This window comes from Paralichthys olivaceus, chromosome 11 (assembly GCF_024713975.1).
Source record: "Paralichthys olivaceus isolate ysfri-2021 chromosome 11, ASM2471397v2, whole genome shotgun sequence".
In the NCBI taxonomy this organism is placed as follows: Eukaryota; Metazoa; Chordata; class Actinopteri; order Pleuronectiformes; family Paralichthyidae; genus Paralichthys; species Paralichthys olivaceus.
Window position 1 is genome coordinate 20,360,369 of NC_091103.1, and position 24,362 is coordinate 20,384,730.

Consider the following 24,362-nt stretch of genomic DNA (forward strand, 5'->3'; position numbering starts at 1 on the left):
ATAGGATTTTAATACTTATCCATGTACTACTATGCACTACTTGCAATAATTCCTGCTCATGTTGAATATTTTTTGGTGGCAAGTGTCCAGCCTCTTTGACATAAATCCAGGAACAGTTCTAGCCCTTGATTTGCATTTGGATAAAGTTAAAAAAAATCTATTCTTTTGGAAAGAGCCATTTCATACAACCCTTTAGCCAATCGCCACCATAGATTTGATGAAACAACTGTGACACCTTATTTACTTACTTCAAGCATGATGCAAAAAGATGCAAATGTAACATCATCTCTCTTCCTATTTCCTCTGAGTGTCTGGTTTCTCCTGAGAGAAACAATCGGCTCTGCACTGTCTCTACTTCATTTAGAAAAACAAATATTCTTAAAAAGAGTAGGTTTTTATCCGCAGCCCCTCAAATCCATCTGCAGTCCTGCTACATATTTATTATGCATGTATACAAATTTCTGAATAACATCACAATTTCATGATTTAATTTTCTAAAGCATGAGGTCATTTTTTTATCTTTTGCAACACAGCATGTATTATTTATTACTATACAGTGTAGGAGACTGTTTGTTTTGTTAATCATGCACTATTTATCATTGATTTTACCCTGCTAAGCTACTGGGCTACATAGAAAGCAAAAAAACATGCCATTTTTTATGCCATTTTATTTAGAAAAAAGGAATGTATATGCTCACTGCTGCACTGCGACCAGGGAAGTTGAAGAGGGCATCTGGACCGTGTCTCTGGGGCATCTGATTCAACACTGACAACATTTTGACAGCGTGCTTCGGCTGCACAGGTGACAAAGGGAAAAAAATAACAATAAAAACAAGGCTTTTCCCCTTGACCATTTAGACTGCAATCAATACATCTGACACCATGTTCACTCACTCTGCAATTACTCAATGACAGAACACCAAACAGATCAGTGTGATGTCTCTCTGGTATCACTTGCTATCACTTACCCAGAGGCCTCCTTCCCCTCGGAGCATGCTGAAGAGCAACTTCAGTTCTTTAACTGTGATGCTGTAGCTGGCTAGCACTCCCAACATGTCCACTAGCAAGTCTTTGAAGGCAAGATAACATACATACACACACAGACACACACGCACGCACACACACACACACACACAAACACACACAAAAGAAAGAGGACAGAGTGAACAATCTTCAAATGCAGCTGCACATTACAGATATTATAATTCTTCCACACTGCAGAGGAGGTTTTTGTGGTGATTCAAGTATTCACATGCATCAACTCCCGAGATAATAAACGGTTTTTCTTAAGTTAAACTTCATTTTCACCGAGTTCATTGTCTGTGAAATTCCATTATATTTATCACGAAAACATTTCTACTACAATTACACGCAAACTTGACTTAAATCAAAGTGATGTCCATATGGTAAATGGTTTAACTTCAAGGCACTGCAGGGAAAATGCATTTGGATTTCCTCAGCTGAAACATCATTTACAAGTTACACAAGGTACGGATGCAATTTGGACGGTGCAAAATAACAAAAGTGTTGCTGACCTCAAAAGAAATTAGCACCACAACTTGAATATAAACGTGAGGGGCCTATTTCAGAAAGGCCAATATGTATTAGAGATTAAAACAAGAACAACTACCTGACCCTACTTAATGAATGGTCCACAAACCCCTTAGGTAAAACCACAGTGTCCCCAACTGTAACACCTCATTGAAACCCGAACATTCATTTTAAATATAATCTTGCTGATGAATTAAGTATTGATCAAGGATCAATTCTGATCTGATGGTACAAGGTAAATTTGACCACTACACTGTAATTCAATCCTGGATAATTCCTAATCCCTAAATAAACCAAAATATCCAAACAAAAATGTGTCAAGACATCCTGTCAAACACAGCTGTCACTTTTAAATGTATCTACAACAGATAAAAATGTTAAATATTTGTAAAGCAATGATTATCTACCATCAATTAAAACAGTGATCCATTTCTATTTTAACCAAGTCAGTGACTTTAATTAATACTTAATATCTCAGAGAATCGAACAACTGAGATATAAAAAGGGATTGCAGTTTTTAAATTTAAACCAAAAGAAAAAACAATACTGTAAATGCTTCTCTCTGATAACTGTCTCTACCTCCCTGAATTTGTATTAAAAGTTAAAAATACATTTTAAATTCACTCCTGCTTTTATACACTTTTGAAATATGTTCTTAACATCATGGAAAATAGATTTGAAAGTTTGGTGCATTGTCTTTAATCATATTATTGTAGACATTAAGTTATTAAGATGGGGGTAGGGTTGGCTGATGGAATACATCATCTATCAGCAATTGGCTGAGTCCATCTTTGCCACCATCAATTTTTGGGGGTGATTATTTGGGTGATTTGTCATTTCATTTTGCTAATATAATGCTCTGTCAACACCTTCTACTGTATAAATGAACATACCAATGGTTTTGACACCCAACTGAAAGCAAAAACCAAGAAGACATAACCCATGTATATTGTACTTACTACCAATGTAACAATCTGAAAATGAACTACTGAGCAAGGCTCTTACTGTTATCATACCTGCAATCATGTCTTCCACTGAGCTCATTTTGAGCAGCACCTGCTGGATGAGGCCGACCTCGGTGCATGTTTGCAGGTTTCTGACACTTTTTCTGAGCATGGCCGTGAACATGCTCCAGATTTCAGCCTGACAGGTGACGTCACAGTTCTGCAGCAGCTCCACCATGCAACCAATGCTTTCTGCATCCTGGATAATGAAGTTTGCCTCCATGTCGAATTCACCACCGACCAACTGCAGGAAAGAATGGGGAATAATAGCGAATGTTAAAAAATGATTGGATTTTTATACCTTTCACATGCTTTAAAATGTATTCTGTGATCTGTTGATGGAGAAAAAAGGATTAAAATAAACTTTCAAGCCGAGCACTGCTATTTGACCCAGCTTTCAACCCTGGTCCAGATGAGGTTTTTTCTCTAAGGGAAAATTAACCACAAGGACCCTTTCACATATTTTCCAGATCAAAACGCTAATGTTTAATGGCTGACCAGCAATGGAAAAGATAAGTGGAGGTCGCTTTTATAATAAAAGCTTTCGATCAGAATCCAAGTACCAATGGAAATACAGTTGTCTGGTATTATATAAAAACAGGAAGAGAAGAGAGTCTCTGTAGCCCCATGGCTCTTTTTAAGTCACACAAGATAATTTCTAAGAAAGTAACCTCAACAACACAGTTCTTCAAGTCCAAGAAGCATGAAATTATCTCCCTAAAGAACTACTGTATATGGCATCAAAGCAAGTGGATGGAAAATGGGCCATATAGATAGCATTACTGTGATTGACAGGTTATATGTGAGATCAAAAGTGGAATGAGACAGGTCCATGGAGGTATACATTCAGCCTCACCTCAAGCATCATCCGATCTCAGTGCAATTACATCAAACCTATGAGTGTCAACCGGATTTGAAGATTTGAAAGCTGGTCTCTGGTTGTTGTGCAGATAAAAATAAGTAAACCTATTAAAATCTTTCAAGTTAAACACTGATGTGCAGTGAAATATAAATGCTGCACTAATGAACAGAATTTAATTCACAGCTTGAAAACTCATGGGTGGGGATAATAGGCAGTCTGAGTGCATAAGACTCCTGTAAAGCAAAGCAAAGAAGTCTGGCCTCTAAACGTTAACTGGTATGGAAAATTATAGGGCTCATTATCCGTATACAGCCAATCCTCAGGTTCCAACTGCCACCTCCTCCTACCACCTGCCTCACGCCATCATACTTTTTCCTAAATCCCTTTCAACAAAATACTTGGCAGTACTATCCCTATGAAATACTGCCAAGGACATAATCCTAATAATGGAGTCCATGCAATACCTGTCAAGTTCCCTCCGCTTTAAGATGATTCATAAATTCCAGTGAAGGTGCAAGTTGAACTACTTGAAGTGCAGCATTATAAAATGCAGCTGAGAACTTGAGGGAATGTATGCCTCTGCTAACAGGTGCAGTTTCAGTTCTTCCATGTGTTTCTGAAATATTTCATTCACAATAATTTGAGGTCACTGTGACCTTTACCTTTGACCACAGAAATCTAATCAATACATATTTGAAGCAGCAACTGGAATTATCCATGGGAAAAATTGAGATATTGTGCCCAATAGGCCAAAAATATGTGTGTGTGGTCACAGTGACCTTGACCTATAATCCATTTCTAATCAGTTCATCCATGAATCCAAGTGAACGTTTGTATCAAATTTAAAAGGATTCCCTGAAGGTGTTTCTGAGATATCAGAATCAGGTTTATTGCCAAGTGGGTTTACACATACATGGAATTTGCTGTGGTGTATTTGTACAATAATAAATATAGAAAATATAAAAAATAGGAAACAAAAATTGATATTATATAATATATGGAAAAAAAATAGTTTGAGGTCACAGCAACCTTGACCTTTGACCTGTAATCACCAACATCTAATCAGTTCATCCTTAGGTCCAACTGAATGTTTGAATTAGCTTTTGGGAAATGTCCTCACGTTATTATGTTCACAAGGACAGACAAACAACCAAAAAACATAAAATAAACATACTAGCAGTATGCTAACCATGTGAAATATTGCAGAGGACATACATCTAAAATTGTAATCTATATTTGTCAAGCTCCCTCCTGCTTTTAGAGGATTTAAAGATTCCAGTGAAGAAGCAAGTCCAACTACCTACAGTGCGGCACTATGACTTACAGAGGAAGAAAGGGTTATTCATACTCACAAGGATATCCAGCTCAAGGTTCTCAAGACATGACATGACAATAGTGGTAATTTCATTGTTGGACTGTGAAAAATTCTCTATTTTTGAAGAGTCTGTTGTATGTTTCCCCACAGCCAAATGTGTTTAGTTATTACGTGGTGGCATCAGGGATACCAATTTCTCAATGGATAATAAAGAAGCACCTTTTTATGGGTCCAGAGTCTCTCATAGGTTGTTTGGCTAAAAGTGCATTATTACCATCAGAAAAAGGCTCTCCTGTTGCAGTCATCATGATGCATATCCCCAATATTACATGAAAGGAGGGGAGAGAGCCATGAGGTCTAGACTAAACCTCATCATTTTTCAGTGCTGTTGCTATTTATCACACTGTTCACAGGCACGGCACATTCCTCAGAAGTGGTGTAATTGCAGATTTAGATCCTCGGAATAATTTTCACCCATTGTGTGACAAGAGGTAAATAAAGACATGAAATCACTGATTACACACCTCTCAAAGACAAACAAAACTTATGTTAAGTGGCGTAAATCAATGCAGAGTCTGAATACCACTCACTTCCAGTGATGTAAACCCCATTATCAATGTTAAGGAGTAAATGACCTAGTTCTTGTATTTAGGAGCAAAGTTTAATTATATATATTTCAATGGTTAAACATATTTGCATAGTTGCTCCATAGTAAAAGCAACCTCCAAATCAAAAAATCGTCAAGTTCCAAGAAGAGGTATAATCAATGATCAAATAGCAAATATCTCCTTACAGTCCACTAGTTGTCTGCCTTGTATGTCTGCTAAAAAAATGTTTAGTCACAACCGCAGCTCTTAAATGGAAAAGCTAATTTATGGAAAACAAACTAGTTGTGATTAACAGCTCGCTCTCATGCTCTTCCTGAATGACAGGCATCGGAGATGGCCAGTAAACTGACTGGGCTATTAAAAACTTGATGTTTTTGTATGCTTGCTGCAGAATGAAGAAAGTTGTTGAGTGTCGTTGGTGCTTGTGTGCTGGCTGCTGACCTTTCTTGCTACACAGCAGCTTCTATAGTAACAGTTTGCTAACCCCCAACCTATAGCAATACTTGATGTCTTGTTTGCTCATAATTTTTGATGTCTTCTGTCTGTGAAATATATTTTAAAGCTATGAAGAGCTAACAAACAAGTTTGCTTACCAAGATAATATACTGTAGATTGATGCATAATAACAAACCCATGCCAGCTAAGTTTATCTTGCTGTTTCACTTACAAATACAAATGTATGGTCTTCTCTTCTGTCAATGGTTTTGAGTAAATAATGAAAACCAAAATGCAGAAAAGAAAAGAAAATTGGGGGAATAATAAAAATACACTGAAGGTCCCATGGTTGGTAGATCAGAAACAATGTGGTCCAAAGACCTTTTACAAGAACTTGGAGATAAGTGTGTTGTGTTCTAGCTTCATTAGGGCCAAATGGTTACTTTAAATGAGTTTCAGAGTTTCTCAGCAGAGATGGAAGACCTGCCGGAAAGACAACTATCTCTTTAACACTCCATTAATTAGCCCTCCTTGGTAAAGAGGCAAGATAGCTTCCATTCTAGCCTGCCTGGAGTTTACAGAGTTGACCTGGCAGCACAAGATCAAAATATTCAGCTTTGCAATGGTTGTTTTCTGCCATGGTGAAATGGCTGGCTTAGGCTATGCTGTTCAGACAAAACCAAGTCTGAATGTCTGACCCAGACACCGGGTGAACTTGTTTGAAAATCTATGGTGAGACATGAAGCCTGCACATTTGACTATTCTCAATCTGATAAGAAAAGCCATGGTAAAAGCAAAGGACAGGAAGGTGTGATTGTTAAAAAAGGGCGCTCTCAGAGATGCTGACTGTCTAAGTAAATCAAATATTTCGGTGTTTTATATTTACTATATTTGCAGCCTATCTAAAGATGGTACGATTTTGTCACTAAGGTCTGTGACATTACTAAATGTTGAAAATTGTACCTGCCAAAGCCATGTATTTGAAATTCCCCTTGACATTAAATTTTCAGTAGATCTTTAACCAAGCAATTCTGAAGGCAATTAAAAAGGTGTTACACTGAACCAGCTTATGCAACTGTCTAATCAGTACCACGGAAAAGTATGCAAGTGTCTTACAATATCATTTAACAGAGTAAATAGCTTCTGCATTGGCGGCCATGGCTTAATGACCCAAAGAGGTGCAGACGAAGCATGCAGTGTACATATTTGCTCCCTCCAAGACTCAACTATGAGAATTAACTGTTCAATTTTCTCTCTGACTCCCTGCTGGCTCTCCAGGACTTATCTATACCATAACAGCATGAAACTCTGACAGTGACAGAATGTGACTGTACACTCATTTATTTTGCGCCTATTGCTGATAAAACACTTGGTTTGTTTACCACAGTTAAACTCAACGGCGGCTCAGTGGTCTGGTACTAAATCCTCACTGTGACTCAGAAATGATAGCAATATCACTAATCTGCAAACTACAACTTCTGCTCTGGGAAAAATACATGCATCATGAATTCATATGTAAATGAGTCAGGACATTCAAAGAAAGAAAGAAAGGTTAATTTAATAATAACTTATGTACTGATATATATGGTTAGCTTCCTATTCACAAGATCAATTAATTAATTAAAACCTTGAAGACTTGAAGAAATGGAGAAAAGCTAATTCAACAACGAATCATACTATATGATGTAAGTACCAATGTGCTGGTTCAAACCAGGGACTAGCAGCTAACCCATTTCCCTGTTCCCATGAGAGAGGCCCAGGGAATGAAAAAAGCTACTCCTGCAGCTCTGTCTCATCATATAAATTCAATTAAGAATATCTACTCTGCATTATTAAGACGCTCAGTAGAGGTGTGGGTTGATGATTTGGAAAGCAGAAGAAGGTTATAGAAACAACTTTTCAATGTGAGGCAGGAGAGTAATACCACTTTTATTAGACTATGTTCTGGTACATAAGCAGCTCAAGCTTGAGGACCTGTGGGGTTGGTTACACAAGAGTAGTAAGTGGCAGCTGGCTCCTCTCACTGTAATAGCACAGAGACGTCAAGAGAAGGCCTGACCATTCACAAACTAGAGGCAGAACCACATTACTAGTAATGTCGCTCAGTTGCTAACAAATAGGAGAATAATTCACTGAACAGCCCACAAGCTTATATGAGGTTAGTCACTTTGACGTACCTGACCTGCAAAGAATGAGTTTGTCTGATGTTAGAGATAACCCAGCAGAGCTTGCTGTGTCTGAGGAAATGAAAGAAGCTAAGCCATTACAGAGATTCTCTGATGTGCTGGTAAAAGCTTCCCACACAGCAGACATTTCTTTTTCTGTGCTGCTAAAACAAAAAATTGTTTATACAAAAGCAATTAAAGTGTGCTTAGATAAATTGTTCACCCCTGTGGTTCCTCTCTTTTAGCAGGTTTATGCCTTGATCAAGTATGTTTTTTTTCTGCATTAGAGAGACTTCATTTGGGCATCATCACCACTGTATGAGGCAGGGAATTAAGAGTGTAACATGTGAGACCTCAAGAATCCCTCCACTTTCCACTGTTTCTGATTACGCCAGGGCTGAAGGCTCACCGTCACCATGGTGACAGGCAGCAAAGACTGGACTTGCGACAGCATCCAAGAGAAGACTTCAGTGGCCAGTAAATTGGGTGAAAATAAATAGACCTGATGTCCTTTTTACAATGACTGCTGGTGGAGTGCAAGTATTGCAATAAAGTAGTCTGGAGCAGATGTGGAGAGGTGGAATGTTCTCCCTGATATTTTTAAATTAATAACATTTGATGGATTGTGGGTTCAAAGACACATTCATCTAGCCTGCTAGTTTAAAAGGAATACTATAAAATGAAACATGTTCTCTCCCCATTATCAAAATCCAGTTTCTGCTTCTTAATATCACTGCAATCACACTCAATTGGTCACAGTCTTCATTAGACTATAAACTGGCTTAAAGAAAGCCCAGATTCACTCATCTAATGTTTGCCCATTATGACTGTTATGCAGTCAGACCACAATGCTAGAGGCCAGTGTTTATGAAGTGCTTGGAACCCAGCTTTGCGTCTTTTTGGTGCATTAATCTTCTAGCATGGCGCTCCACCATATGATTAGAGTCAGAGTCTGTTTGAATGCAGCAGACAAAAAAGACAACAAAAAGTGGATGCCATCAAAAAGACAATATAACAAAACTGCAGCTGCTTTTTAAAAGCAAATGCAATCAAAGGGATAATGTGTGATGGAAAATCACAGTATGCATAAGTAAAGAGGAGGAAACAATGAACCGACCATTGTGCAGCCAAGAGCTTAGCAGCACCAGAGGGAGTTGAACACAAAACATCATATCCATACAGAATACTTGGATTTTATAGCAACCCCACTCACTTTAGAGCCAGACTCAAAATATTTTTTCAGAAACAATGAGACAAAGGCAGATAATGTTTCGAGTACAGACATGATGATAACACAATCTATTTTTTAAAAAAGCTATATAATTTAATAAGATTGTCACGATTAATATGAATATCAATTTAAGTAGAATTACTCTTTCTGAAATATGCCCATGGAAACATCACTAATAACTTTGTATAGCTGTATTTGATGTCATTTATTATTTGTATGAGTATCAGGTTTAATTATAATTATCTAATAGTAGCAGTAGTAGTCCTTTAATAATGAAACACAATTACATCAGTTTGGCCCTTGTTAGAAAATGTACAGTACATACAGTAAAATTAACAGATCATTATGTCAATATAATAAATATGAAAATAAATACAGTCACTTCAGCCATACTCATTGACTTTGACAACTGTACCTGATGAGAGACTAAAAAATTAAATGAATTTGGGAATCCATTTATGCAGAGGAATCTTCTCTTGCATGATGTCAGGAAAAAATCCACAGATTGTCAACTATTATCTAAGAATATGTAGTTATCAGTCAGACTGCCAAATTGGAGTGTCAGCCAACCACAGCAAAGAGCTAACCCGACCATCATTACCAGCTCCAGTGTGACAATAGGCCCAGTCTTTCTTCAATGTGAACATGCTGAAATTAAAGGAGAAGTTCGTTTTTTTTCAACTGGGTCCTTATTTGCAGCATATGGTACGTATATCTACTCACAGCAGCAAACTCTGTGTAAACAAACACAGCTGATCGTCAGTTGATCTGCGGCTGCACGCCTCGGTAACGTCACCCCAGTGAAAGCCTGGGATGTTAACAAAGCAACGTGGACTCACAGGGGACTAGAGCTGCAGATTCATAGTAAATAAAGAGTTTCACGGCAGATAATGCATTATTTAGAGGCTGTAGTGTGGATGCCCCGAACCCTTGCGTTGTATGGATATACGCCGACCAGGTTGAAAAAAAACTTCTCTCCTTTAATGAGATGTATTCATAATGCATAAAGATATTCAGCACACGATTGCATGCATCGGGACAAAAATGGCACTGCCTCTCTAAGGAACCATACTAAAGAGTAACGCTGGAATCAGAGCCAATCTTTCTTTACTTTCAAATGTCACATAAATAAAGGTCAAGCCATTTAAGAGAGAGGTGAGAACCATTGCAGGGGGGTGTCAAATATGTAACAAATGAGCTTATTGCATCTGAGGTTCCATTTAGTTTGATGAATGGGCTTTACATCAATGCTGAACCATGCTAATGACTGCACTTCAAAAGCCCTATGTATCCACTCTGCTTCGCTGATGAGTTAAGCACAGAGCTGCGTACTGACGAAGTCTGAAAATAATTGTTCTTTTTCTCGTTGAAAAGGCAATAATTGCCTCTAGAGAACATACACACATACAGACATGCAAAAATAGAGAGAAAGACAAAAGAACAATGAGCCAAGTTGGAAAAAATGTGTGTTAATGGTGCATAATTTGCACAACTGATCTCAAACAAGATATTGTACTGATATTTCCAGAGATCTTTGACTAGAAATTATGATGATTACTACACCTCACATCAAATCACTTTGTGTTTTTCTTCAATGAGAAAAAAGCTCCCATCCCTTACTCATATGCTCCAACTTTAAGCACATCTTATCTTTGGATCCAAAAAAACAATCATGTTTGTTCTGTTCTGAGAACACTCACAACAAGCTCAGGGTACTTCCTGGATACTAGAAACATGCACCAGATGTATGATGCATGTGAATTATGATGTACTCTGCATTAACATGGGAACAGTACGCGAGAGCATGAGAGACAAAGAGATGTCTCTTTTAATTATAGCTATGTAAACTGACCATTCATCTATATTTCACTTGATGAAAAAATACGAGGGAGGAACAAGAGAGCTGTACTCAGAAAATGTATGAACACAGGATCATATGCTGCTCCTGACATTGTTGAGACAGTGGAGCACTTCCTCATTTTCAACCAAATATGGATTCATATTGTCATTGCCCCATTCCACTTTCATGTGAAATTGCATATATTTAACTAAAAGGCCAAACATTTAATACTGGCTTTGCAGCTTACTGAGTCACTTGAACAAAGGGATCTTGCACAGGTATCACAAAAATACAAAACACAGCAAGAATCTGTTGCATAGTCACCTGAACATAAATGATCACCAGCAAGTCTGAAACAAACCCCTCTCATTTTCCTACAGAGTGTAAAGCAGATGTGTACATCATAATTGGCAGTATGGTAGATGATTAAGTAGCTCTACCTCATCAGGCGAGAGGAGCTAGACGACATAATGCCCACTGCATAACGGCCAATGCTTTCTGTGACATCTGGAGAGTCTGTTATGTTCTAGAAAGTAGCCTCAGACTAACAGCTTACAAACAGCAGCCACCTGGTGTGTCTGAGTGTGGCTCCTCAGTGAGTGTTTATCTGACACCCATATGTCTGATAGTGGTTTAGCAGTGTAACAAATTGCCAGCTTGTTTCCTCAGAGCTTTGACACCACATTTACTATTTTAATGATAACATGTAAAATGCATGGACTGAAGGGGAAAATACAGTTTATGCAAGGAACAATAAATAATTGTGACTGAACCTAAACACAAGTGTTTGACTGCATTTAAATAGAGATTTAGTCTTAAACAGTAAACACTGGTAGGCTTGGAAGAATGTGACCAGACTTAAAGGTTAACACTTTGTGACCAGACTGTGATTGAGATGTTAGCAGAGCTGCTGTATTGTATGCGGAATCACTGCTGAACATGTGAAGATTACAGTGTTTATGCATCACTTAACTGAATGCCTAGAGCATACAGATGTTGCTATAAAGCCCCCAGGACATGGAGATGAAAGGTGTTTCATAATGATTCAGTCTGTCCATCAATGAGGATTTAGGAAAATATTTGCAGTTAATTGAGCCATGCTCTGTTTCAATACTTCTCTTCGTTTCATTAAAAGTTGCACCAATTAATCATCGGTCCGTAAACATCTGTTTGACAGTTGAATGACAACGTCCTACCTTCTGACTATCAGCTGCCAGCAGCAAGTTCTCAGCTGTCAACAGCCTGATGAGCACTCGACTTCACCGGTTTCAAGAAGAAAGTCAGGGTCGTAGTGGCAGAGGTGGCAAAAGTACACACATTCTTTACTTAAGTAAAAGTACAGATAATTGTGCGTCAAAAAGACTGGTAAAAGAAGAAGTACTGATTCAACTCCTTTACTCAAGTGAATTTTTAACTTCAATGATACACAATGGCTCTTTTGATAACTCGGCAAAATGAAAAAAGTTGTTGGCAAACAAAATAGGATAATTTTCCTCTTTTGTCAACAACCTGCACAGAGCTGGTACAGAGAAAACAAATCACTGGACACAGTCTAGTTTTGCTGCCAAATTTCAGACAGAATAATAAAGACTGAACTGAACTGAGGTCCTGCATGAGCACCTGGATCATTTTTTACAGGGAATAAATGGATAGGGAATGTGCTTCAACTCTTTTTGTCACATGTATTTGTCATTCCTCCAAGTTGCTAACAGCTAGTTTTGCACCCTGGCTTCCTGCTTAAATAATAAGTCTTTTTTTAGAAGAAATGTACTCCTCCTTTTTTTTACTTTTCTTGAGGGAAATCCAAACATTGCTCTACCAAATAGTGACTATACATCTAGAGCCTGACCAACATGATTTTTAGAGCCTGATAAAATCTCGATGAATAAAAAGAAAGCATAAATACAACCAAATACATAGAACTTAACTCAAGAAAAAAAAATTATGTAAACATAAATGCAGAGTATTTTTATGTAAAATAAACATTTATTTTCAGAACATTTCAGCAAACATATATGTCGTCAACAGATATATCTGTCAGCTCAAACCTAAAAGATCAGCCTTTCTGTTTGAACTGTTCTGAAGTCTGACTCAAGATTAAGAAGCTGTAGGGGAGAACAGCTACATCATGCGTTTGTGAGGAAAGTTGAAATCAGGCTGGCGAAGAGCAACATGCTCCACTATGTTTATTGAATTGAGGTTATTCTTAAAAGTGCAGCTGAGGGCAGACATGGCAGATCAACAGCAGTCATATGGAGCTCACTGAGACCTGGAACTCCTCAGCCCAGCAGGCTAAGCCTCCAACAGCTCTCAGACTTAAAGGCACGGCAAAGAGACAGATGCTGAGAGAAGGAGCAAACGAAAGAGGTGACAATGCAACAGGAAGAAGAAGAAATAGAAAGGAGAGTGCAACAAAGAACAGAAGAGTGCAATTAAAAAAGAGACAAGCTGAGATAAGAGAGACGCACAAGTATTCTGACAGAAGGAATCATTTCAATTGAATTTCATTTGAATAGCGCAATCTTGTGGCATACACATTATCTCAAAGCACTTAGGGTCAAGACCTTACAATAGAGAGAAATCCAACAGTTCCTACAGCTAACAAGCACTTGATGACAGTGGAGGGAAACACCAGGAAGAAACATAATTACTCTTGTATATTTATATACATATATGTATTCCAATCATTCATTCATTTGCACTTTGTTGTTTTAATTCAGGTAAAATGGATGAATCTGTATGTCCCTCCCTTGATTTGCTAAAACCAAAAAACTCATCCACACGGTTTCAGACTTTGCATGCATATTCCTGAGGACCCAAGAAAGAGCAGTGAAGTGTGGTGGATGAAAAAAATAAAATAAAATAAACATTAAGCGATGGTTGTTTAGAGCTGGCGATGCATCCACCTAGCCCACATCATCGATTACGAGTGTCGCAAAGATAGTTGTGCCAGATCGAGCATGGATTCCCCTGAAAACAAGTGGCAGCTACAAAACCTAGCACAGGATCATCTCAAGTGTGGGGCTATTTTCGACAGAGACCTAAGCTCTGCAAATTGGAAATGGCTTATCACAGTACTACAGCAGCTATAAGCACGGTCATGTGAAGCAGAGCGCTTTGTTCAAGAGGCAGCAAAAGCACAGTTTAGTTTACTTTATATGCCGACACAAGCATCATGTATTAGCATTATTAACTGGCAGAAGTACCGCTGCTGTTATGGTAATATAACATTTCACCATGCCTTATCTTACACTTTTATCGGGAGTTGTTTATTATCTGTTGTTTAAATCTGCAACTCATTTTTAATAATTTCAGTATTGGCATTAATATGGAAAGGTTACAATGGCACGGGGTGATTCAGTTCATTTACACTCACTTGCCAAGTTGTTAGTTCAACACCAGATAAACCAAATTCTGTATGATACAGCAGCAATGCAATAAATCCTTGATGAGTCATGCCAACATTTTTGGAATTGTGGTCCAGTATTTTCTGATCGGGTATCTGATGAATTGGGACTGTTATTATGACTAATATCTGACCGCAGCAGTGACGTGGAAAGATTATAATGATGATTGAAGACTGAAACAGGTCAAATTAAAACCTACAGTAACACAGAGAGACCGTAAAGAACCAGGGTGGAGGTTTGAATCCAGGAGCTTTCTCTGAGAAGACAGGTCTGACTACAAAACCACCAAAGCAACATAGAGAGAGGACACTGCATCTTCCTGGTGTGATCTTCCAGTCAGCATCACGGCAGAGTGACTGCTCCCCACCGAGGATCATGGTCAGCCCATATATCTAATCTCATCTTGATCCTGGCAGTGTACAGCTGTATGAAATGTCCTGATCTCTGCTCCCTGCCACAACATCAGCAATGTGTCATTTCATTTCTAAGATGGAATAACACAGCTCTGCTGTAAAAGCCAATTCATCCAGGGGATGAAAAACAAACAACAAACCGAACAAGTAACATCTACTAATGTAGCAGTCAAACAAACACACACACGCGGTAAACATTTCCTTTCTTTAATATCTTGAATGAAATGATTTGCCTCCTTATTCCCCAGACCTTAACCATCTGGTATGTTTCCCTGAACTGACACAGCTGCTGAAATTATTTCGATCCTGAGAAAATTATATCAAATAAGCAGTCCTTCTGCAAACTCTAAAAAGCTATTTATGATTTCTTTAAGGGGAATAGAGTTGGTGATCACACAAAAAAGAGCACAGATGCACAGAAACATGACCTGAATATTAAAAGCACTTTCCACTCTCAAGTGTAAGCGGCCTTACCTTGGGAGAGGTGTGAACTCTGTTTTCATCTTCTCTACCAATAAATTAGGGGGGAAATGAAATGTAGCAAATCTCAAAAGCACAGAAAGTGCAATTTATCAAGCCACCTGAACTTAAAGTAAAGTGGTCAGGATGTTTGCTAATGCTTATACATAAATTATAAGTAATAGTATGACTACAATTTATATCTTGAGGTAAATTGAATAAACGAAAATGCATGTCAGGTGTGGTAAAATCATTTAGTCCTGTGTATCATATTAGAGTTTGTTTTTTTTATTTGAATCTGAAAAAGGCGCAGAAAGGATTATTTGATGTGACATCATCATACTAACACATTCACAAGGACCTCTGTGATTTGTGATTAATAAACATACTCAGCTTTTAACCACCCGTCTTATATATAATAACAATAATAATAATAATAAAGCTATGAGAGCATTTGCAGAAAAATGGGTCATAAGAGAGAGTTTTGCATTCATTTTGAAAAGTTGGCTCTACCTGCAAGCTATGGGACAGCAAGATATTATTCAGATCTCAAAAGCCAGAGGGATGAATACATTTAAAAGTTTGAAGGTGAAGCTGGACAACATTGGAATTTGGTGTCCCGTTTTTCGAATATATTTTCATATCTTTTTAACAGATTGACCTGTCCTGAAAAATAAAAAATCATCAACAAGTTTTCACCCCCCAAGGAAATGCTTTCATTTCAACAACTCCTTAAGCTTCACTTACAGAATATGGGTTTTATGGGCCCGGACAGATTCCAGGCCATGAAGCCCTAAGCTCCTGCCACATACAGCTAAATTGTCTTGGTTTGTCTTGTTATTATGTCTTGTTAAGTTATGTCATTTGATGCATCAAACATCATGCATGTGTAAAATGCTTTTATGTGATTTTGTCATGTTGTTAAAATAGAGCCTGAACAATATGGATTTCTGATACCAATTGGTATATGCTGTATATTGGCCAATATAAAGCAAAACATTCTATCGTTCCTAAGATGTCATTATCAAACCTTTACGACAAAGATATGTAATTGAGGTTTGATATTTTACAGTTTAACAATAATATTTTAAAGAAAACACAAATACAACTTTTAGATACAACATATAGAACTTGACTTAAAACCTTTTTAATGTTAAATATGAGCAAATGTTCTTTCTCTATAATCAAAGATACATATCTGGGCATATTGGCAAACGCAGATACCTGTGAAAGGCTCACATCAGGCGATATCATGGGTCAACCAAAAATATTGAGGCTCTACATTAAAGGAGTCTAACATAAAATGAGAATAAAAGCCTAATAATGCCATTTGATTTGAATGGCACTTAAGGTGCATCTATGAGAGCACTTTGTAATTTTTCCACTCTACTAATTAATCACACCTTTTTAGCTGGGCACACTTAGTGGGGCAGTTAGTGGAAAGCCATATGGGTCCAGGGTAAAAAAAAACTAAAAAAAACTCCCCAAGCCACACTGCTTTTCCTATCTCATATTCACAGCTTACTGTGTGGCAACACTGGCCTGTTTACTATTCTAGCGGGTTGTATCATGTGGTCGTTCCTCTAATCCCTCGAAATGCTTGGAATTGTCAAACAGGAGAAGTGCTCACCTCTCCAGAGGGGAAGAGGGAAGAAAATTAAAAGGCAATCTTGCAGGAAATATATCTCGCAGAAGGAAAGAGGTTGTGCTGTGTGAACACATCTACCAGGAAACCTACCTGAACAATAGCGCTAACAGACCCAGGAAGGGCACCTAGCTAAATCTGAGAGAAAGCAGAAGTATCAAACAATGAAGAAACAAAGAAAGTGATCTGAGTGGGAAAACCATGTTAATCCAAATAAGATGCTTCCCAGAAACTATAATTGTGAGAATCAGCAGCTATCACAATCTACTTAAACATTTGACAAATATATACAAGACAGACAGTCACCTTGATGGTATTCTGCACTGCAGCAGTCTCCTCCATTCACCTTCATTGACACAGTCAAGCTACGTGATATAATCCCATAAAACAGGACAACTGAAAAAAAGACATCTTCCTCTTCCTCTTCGAACATGTGTGTCAACCAAGCCTTTTTAATTCCCGGCTAATTAAGCACATTAGATATGCAGCAACAGTTGTGAGCTGGTATTAACCACTGACCTTGAGATAGAATTTGGTTGAAATCAAGCTTGCATTTCAAAGACATTGTGCTGCATCTACACCGGGTGAAGCAGACAGCTGGGCAGAGACCCAGCAGCTGAGTGGTTTTATGATTAGTGTGCACAGTTTTCTCCTGCTGAATACTGCTGTCAAAAAACATATGCTGTCCTGATGTCTCATACACTGTACCATAAAGAGAGAAGCAAGGTGCAGTCATCCAGAAATATCTGCTGCTTGTTTCCATGTGGCGTGAGGTACTGTGTGGTGTGGAGCAGAGCGGAGGGGTTTAAAGGTCCACTACTGATATAAACATCTCTTGCGTGATAGAGGGAGGAAAAGTACACTGCATTGCAGACACCAGACAGGAAGAACCAGAGGTTGAGGTGGACATTCAGGGTCCCAAGATAGGCAAAAAAATGAAAAAGGGATGACAGCAGAGAGCTCTTGACTCTGTCCTCTCCAGATCATCAAAGTGACACTTCTCTTACCAGGCTGGGACTGGGACAAGATGTCCTCCAGGTTAAAAACAGAGATCAGTATGCAGGTCACAGAACTGAGGAGGGGAGAGGAGGAAAGTGCTGGAGACAGCCACTCGCTACCTTCTCTCTGACCACAACACTAATGACACTGTTTCCTCACAGGCGATTTATCAGCACGGTGGCAGCAAGCCACACTGGCTTGTTTCACAGAGTAATTATGATATTGGCAAAATCTCAGATGACACATATCAATACAAATGTTGTCCAGAAATTAACGTTGTTAAACATATAGTGATTACCTTAATGCCTTAATTCCTACAGTGCAAATCACAAAAATATAATAGCAGATCACAGCTCATTCCGTGATTATGGATATAGCAGAGGTATTTTTGTAAATTGTTATTTTCCCACTTGGTCCATGTACAATTAGCTGAGTAAATAAAAAAGAAGCAAATTTCTTCCGGCCTGTGATTCTTACAATCACAGATCCTTTAAATTCTCATAATCTTTCTTTCCTCTAATGTAATTTGTATTTAAATGAAAAACCAACCGACAATTCACTGGCTGTACTTCAAATACCAGAGATGCTATAGCCAAACAGCAATTTTTACATCAATCACATCAACCTTCCTGACAAACAATAATAATACACAATTTAAAAAATGGCCCTCCTCTCCTTTACAGGTTTTTAGATGAATATATGGATATACTGAAAGGGATATGCTGAAGATGATTTTTCCATATTTAATGTCATCTCTTATCTCTGTCTCAGCGTTTAATACTTGATGTAGTAAGCAACTAAAATTATTACTAAAGCACTTAGTACTCATGTGGTGTTAGAGATGCAATTACAAGGAAAACTACAATCTGCTTAATAGTGTGTGAGCTTTCTGTCAAGTGTGCACCAGGTCTTGCAGCTTCAGGCAAGGGCAACATAAAAAGCATAGGGGTGGCAGGTGATGATTAAATGAATGTGGTTCGTCCACACATCAGTATGTACTAGATACCAGTTGAAGCACGCTCTGATACAGGGGTAAGGAACCTTTTTTCTAAGAGTCATTTCAGTTTTTAGAGCACCCTTAAACTAAATTAATGAACACATATCAAACTTTCCACTCCAGTGTTGATGGCTGGAACTGCTCCTCTTTTTCAAAACCTCTGATATTAAGATGGTTGTGATGATGATGATACTCACAGCTGGTGTTAGCCATGGAAATTTTCACTTTTGGTATTTACAATGCTAGCTGGCAAAGTCAGCAATTCCTTCATAGAAATGGCGAGTGATGCTTTTATGGCAGGCCAGAGAGAAAAGGCAGACGATTCAGTCTTTCGAGATTTCAATGCTGTTTTCTCACATGGGTTCTTTCAGACATTCTCCTGATAGTTTACTGAAAGCCTGGCAGAGGAATATCCAGAGCAACTGGAACTCTGGCATTTGCATTCTCTCATACAGCTCCGCATGCTCCATAACAACGAAAAAGTTTCTTCACAAATACACAAATTCCAGTTTCTTAACTTTTATTTCAGTCACTGCCTAAAACTGTCTCTGTCAGAATGTGTGGTCTTTAGAAAGCTGCTTGTTGTGTTAACATGAGTGTTAACTTTATCCAAGTGTAGTTTTCCTTGTAACTCATTGACTTTAGCTGCATGTATACAGCACAGAGGCCAGAGGCTCCCACACTTGCTCTCACTAGTGGCTGATCACATTAAATCAGATGTTCAAGCTCATTATGAGTGCCTTTTAGCAACACAGAGCAGAGAGATTTGCATATTCACGACTGGGGTGAAGCACGGGTCAAGTAGACTACCCTCTCGTTTGTTGGTGAAGGTACATTAACAGCTTCATACGCCCGAGCGGTCCAAGTCATGCTGCAGCAGTAGTGAGGGAGAGAGTCTGCTGCCCTCTGGTTGTTTAATGCCATTGATGTCCATTTTATGATGCTAATTAGTGTCTAATTTCCATGGTAATATGGCCGTTGCTATTTAGAGATTTCATCGGGATCCTGCAGCCTGATTGTGTTTGTCCAACCTTCCTTAAAAAACTGGCAATACTTCAAGACACTATGGCGATTTCTTGGGATTGACAGTCTTGAGTCTGTTCTTGCTCATCATTCTGCACATCATCAAATACCATCTTTCCAATCTGCTCTACCTGCAGGGTACTGCTGGCCAGGTGTTAATCAACCCGCACTGTGTCTTGCCCTCGGCGGCTACTTCTGGCGCCAGCTGCTCTCTCACACCACTCTGTAAACCCCACAAGAGCAGGACTGGCCACTTCAGACAATCTCTTCACCTCTGAGTCCTTGCAATTCTGCCTCTCTCCCCCGTGGCCCTGCTTGACTCACTTGACTTCTCTACTGTTAGCCCTGGACCTGTCAGTCCTGGAAAAATCACGGTCATTACCCAGAGACAAAAAGACAAATCTTATCCAATGCTGGACCCCATATGCTCTACATGATGTTTTGGTGGAAAAGTAGACAGTAGAAAAGAAAAAGTGAGTATTTCAATGTGCTTGTCAGAACTGAAAGTCGAAAATACACCTTTTAATTCACCATCCACTTCAGTAACAGATGTAGAGTTGGAGCTACTTCATTCAACCAGTAACACTGTATAAGTCAGGAGAGAAAGCTTGCCCTTACTTCAACCCCTATATCAACCTCAAGTGTCATGTTCGTGTTAGAAGAAAAGAGAATAATTAATTCAAGCTTTGCTTATGTTCTCTTAGAAGAAAAGCCATGTGGAGATATTCATTCATCGTACAGCACATGTGAAAATGAACTTCATCGCACAAACAAAAAATTCTGTCTCATCTTGAAGCCGACAGCTACGTTGTGTCAGAATGTGTTACAATCAGTGTTGCCATATATCAATTCAAATCTGCTGTTGCTAGACTCTGTTGTGACAAAGTTGTCAGGGGAAAAAATTCCTTGCTCCGATGCAGCGGAGGTTTTCACCAGCTCCGAATGATCCTCTGAACCAAGCCACTGCATAACAACACAGCCAAGTGCCATGCTCTGTTTATATCAGAGAGAGAAAAAGTGCTCTTCACTTTCACTCTGCTTAGTGTCAAACAGGTTACTTATTAAACAAGAGAAAAACCGGCTGAAATCATCAAAACCTGTGAAAATCAATACCAAATCAAGTGCATTTCAGAATGAATAGATGTTCATCTATTGAAGAATAAGTTGAGGTTAAAATTGAGTTGAAATAAAATGTATCACAGCCATAAATATAAATATTGTAAAATAATTCATATTTCATCAAAATCACCCCATGAGCGTTCATGTGGGTACGCATGTGTGTGGTATGGTCTCAGTACACTGATAGCTCTATTATGGTCTTACTTGATCTCCTGTATATTTACTTGCATCATCACAACCTGTCAGCTTCAAACTGTCTAAGATTATAAGCCTGAGAGTTGCTCACTGAAAACAATGCATTCTTCTTATTCACATGCACGGATCAATTCAATGTTGAAGTCAGTGCACTGCCAGCCTATAGCATCTGCAGGGTTCATGAATATTCGACCAGATTTAACTGAGCTTATCGAAATATGAGGTTTGTTTTGAGTGTATAGATGAAGAACCACTTAAAATACAAAGTAATGAGTTCAGCAATCTTATTATTGCATTCACGACATGCTGTTTCATCATGTTGCCTTAGCAATGCCACAGAGATATTTTTGGTAACTGCATCAGGCCACTTGAAGGTGCGTGTTTAGATCAGAATTGCTACCTCCTGATGCTGCCTCCTTCATCTGAGAAAAATTACAGACTGACTCATAAAAGTTATCATGGTTCCTTTTTGTTGATTTCTGAATAGGCACTTTGACAGCATATCACGCCGTGATAAGACACTGGTAAAGTGTGGTAACTGCTCCGCTGCTGAATGTGGCTGCTACCACTGATGTGCAAAAATGTTGTAGATTGTAGGGGTTGTAGGTCTATGAAAATATATATTTTTAAAAGACGAAACATTGCTCTGTATCAATCAAACAATAACATACACACACAAAAATGTTTTTTTTATGTTTCAGTGCCATGTCTCTTTTTTTCCCCAATTGCTGCTGTTTTTGAATACAAAAGAAAATACCACATTCATCTTATTTGTCACTCAACCCAAAACAGTCCAGCTCAGTTATTATCTGTAACAAATGCATACAATCAATCACTGATCACTCTCTCAGTGTTTGCTCTTGATATATTTGTGATGAGACATGTTGACTTTAGTATGTTGTATACCGGTGTTGGAATTCTTGTAAATGTAAAGATCTGGATGGAAATTGTTTGCATTTATTTGGCCCATATCTCAGACTTCTGCATCAATCATAGATGGACTGTTGTGTGGTGTAGAAACCTGAATCTACACAGACAGAGACAGATGGCTGTGAAACAGCAGAGTCACCCTGCAGCGCCAACAGTGGAGTTTACCCTCAGCATGAAGCCCTTCACATCACCTGTCCTGGAAAAACACAGCAATTACCACCAGAATTGGAGGAAAAAAACCTTGAATGCTTCAAGTTGCATTATTTGCATAAAGCCACGAACTAAACAATTCAAGACTAAACTAACTCTAGCAAGTTGCCTGCCAGCTCAAAATATCATTGTGCAACAGGTGCATCCAGGTTTTTTCTTTCATCCATGGATATAAACAACACATCTATGCTTTTAGCAGCTCCACAGTTGAGATAATGACATCTTAGAAGTTAAATGTTTTTCCTTGTCATTTCCTTAAATATACAGGCTACCCGTCTGCTGAGGGGGTTAGAAAATAGCTCAATACAACTACTCCCAGGGGTCAGTGGCTATAAACTTACTAATGATTTATAGTTTTTTCTCTGTTAGTTATTGTTTATATTGATTTTGAATTCATATGTTTATTTTATGTGGTTATACATGGTCCTAATTTAATGTGTTATGTTTGCTAATAAAAACCTTTGCCAGGAGAATTAATGGCACAGATTTTTAAATTAGTGACATATGCTTCTGATCAACTATTGTATTGTGATATGTAGTTTGATATGGATTAACACATGTTCTGCTAAAAATGCCAAGTTCTTTTTCTATTATAGTGAGAATTTAGAGGAAATGTTGTCTTAAATGCAAAAGTACTTGCATTGGGCAAAATTTGTGAAAAGATTTTTATAGTTACAGGCTCTAAACAGTGCTGCTTTATGTGTAGTGAACAGTAATACAGTTGTTCAGAACACCAGCCAGCATTAAGACTGAAAGGAAAGGAAAAGATTGGACAGTGAAGAAACACGATCATTCAGGCAACACACACTAATCTGCAGATGTCCCGAGTGAGATTTGGCCATGCTCCCTGACACATGGCAATCACACGGCTCAGTGCAGAAACACAGCGCATCGTCCACAACGCCACGGACGGACGGACCTGGAAGCACCAGCTGCACTCTGACTGAGAATGAATGTACTGACAGCAACCGACTGTCTCCCGCCTGAAGTGTCATTCTGGATCCCTCACAGACAGAGGGACGAGAGGTTGTTAGGAGCTGAGCTGAGAGTGTTAAGAGCGGCGGTTTGATTCAATCAGTGGCCACGCTTACAGGCATGGAGAATCTCATCCTAGTAAAGAATAATCCAGTTTTTGTGCGTGTGTGAATGTCATGACTTGTTTAGAATAACCTGGTTAAGCTGTGAGTGCTGTCATGAGGATTAAGGTAATTTTATGTAAATCAATGTTGTACCGTTTACTGCACCAGTGTAAACATCTCACTGTTTTTATTTTTGGTCCTACTAAGATTTAAATGATTTGTCTAACTCACTCAGGCTGTAATATGAACTGTTAAACTTGGTTTATTGACAGCCAACAGAATTACTATGTCAAATTGTATAAATATACATATATTTTCAAATATTAATATATTATAATAATAACAAACAACCCATCTCACATTAACTTTTTAATTCAATCAGTCATCAGTCATGTTTATAGCAATAATTTGAAATGGGATTAGTTTAAAAAAAACACAAAATATGTGTAGATATTCATTAGTGTGGTGTTTGCAGGACTGCAACTGATCGTGTGCATATAACTCAAACTCATGAAGCTGAACAGCTACAAATTGCATTATCGCTCAGTGATTAAAACGACAAATGTTTCTCTTCTCCTGCTTACTCTATTTCCTGTTACTACCTTCTTTTTCCCCAGCCAAGCTCAAGATGACCCCGTAAACAACAGCTCACAGTTATCTCATGAACTAGCAAGAGAACAGTGCTTCAAACTTGAAACATGCTTCACTGCTGGAAGCTCAGTAAAGACCACTCACGCTCACTGATAGAAGTGACAGCTGTCAAAGTGCGTGAATGGCCAAGACTTCACCGACATAACACATCAGCTTGAAACTCGGATTCTCAGTGGAAGGTGCTGTATCGGATGTGCAGTTGAAATTCTGACATGTGTTTTCAT

At 38.5% G+C, this 24,362-nt stretch overlaps 1 protein-coding gene across 1 annotated transcript in view; it reads right to left on the reverse strand.

The window, feature by feature from the left end:
- nbeab (neurobeachin b) overlaps positions 1–24,362 on the reverse strand; it is a 173,174-nt gene that overhangs the window by 135,026 nt on the left and 13,786 nt on the right. The window contains exons 3-5 of the mRNA XM_069534755.1: positions 2,568–2,799; positions 969–1,069; positions 699–794 (exon numbers count right to left, since the gene is read on the reverse strand). Coding sequence (XP_069390856.1) covers positions 699–794; positions 969–1,069; positions 2,568–2,799 — 429 coding nt within the window. The remainder of the gene's footprint in view (positions 1–698; positions 795–968; positions 1,070–2,567; positions 2,800–24,362) is intronic.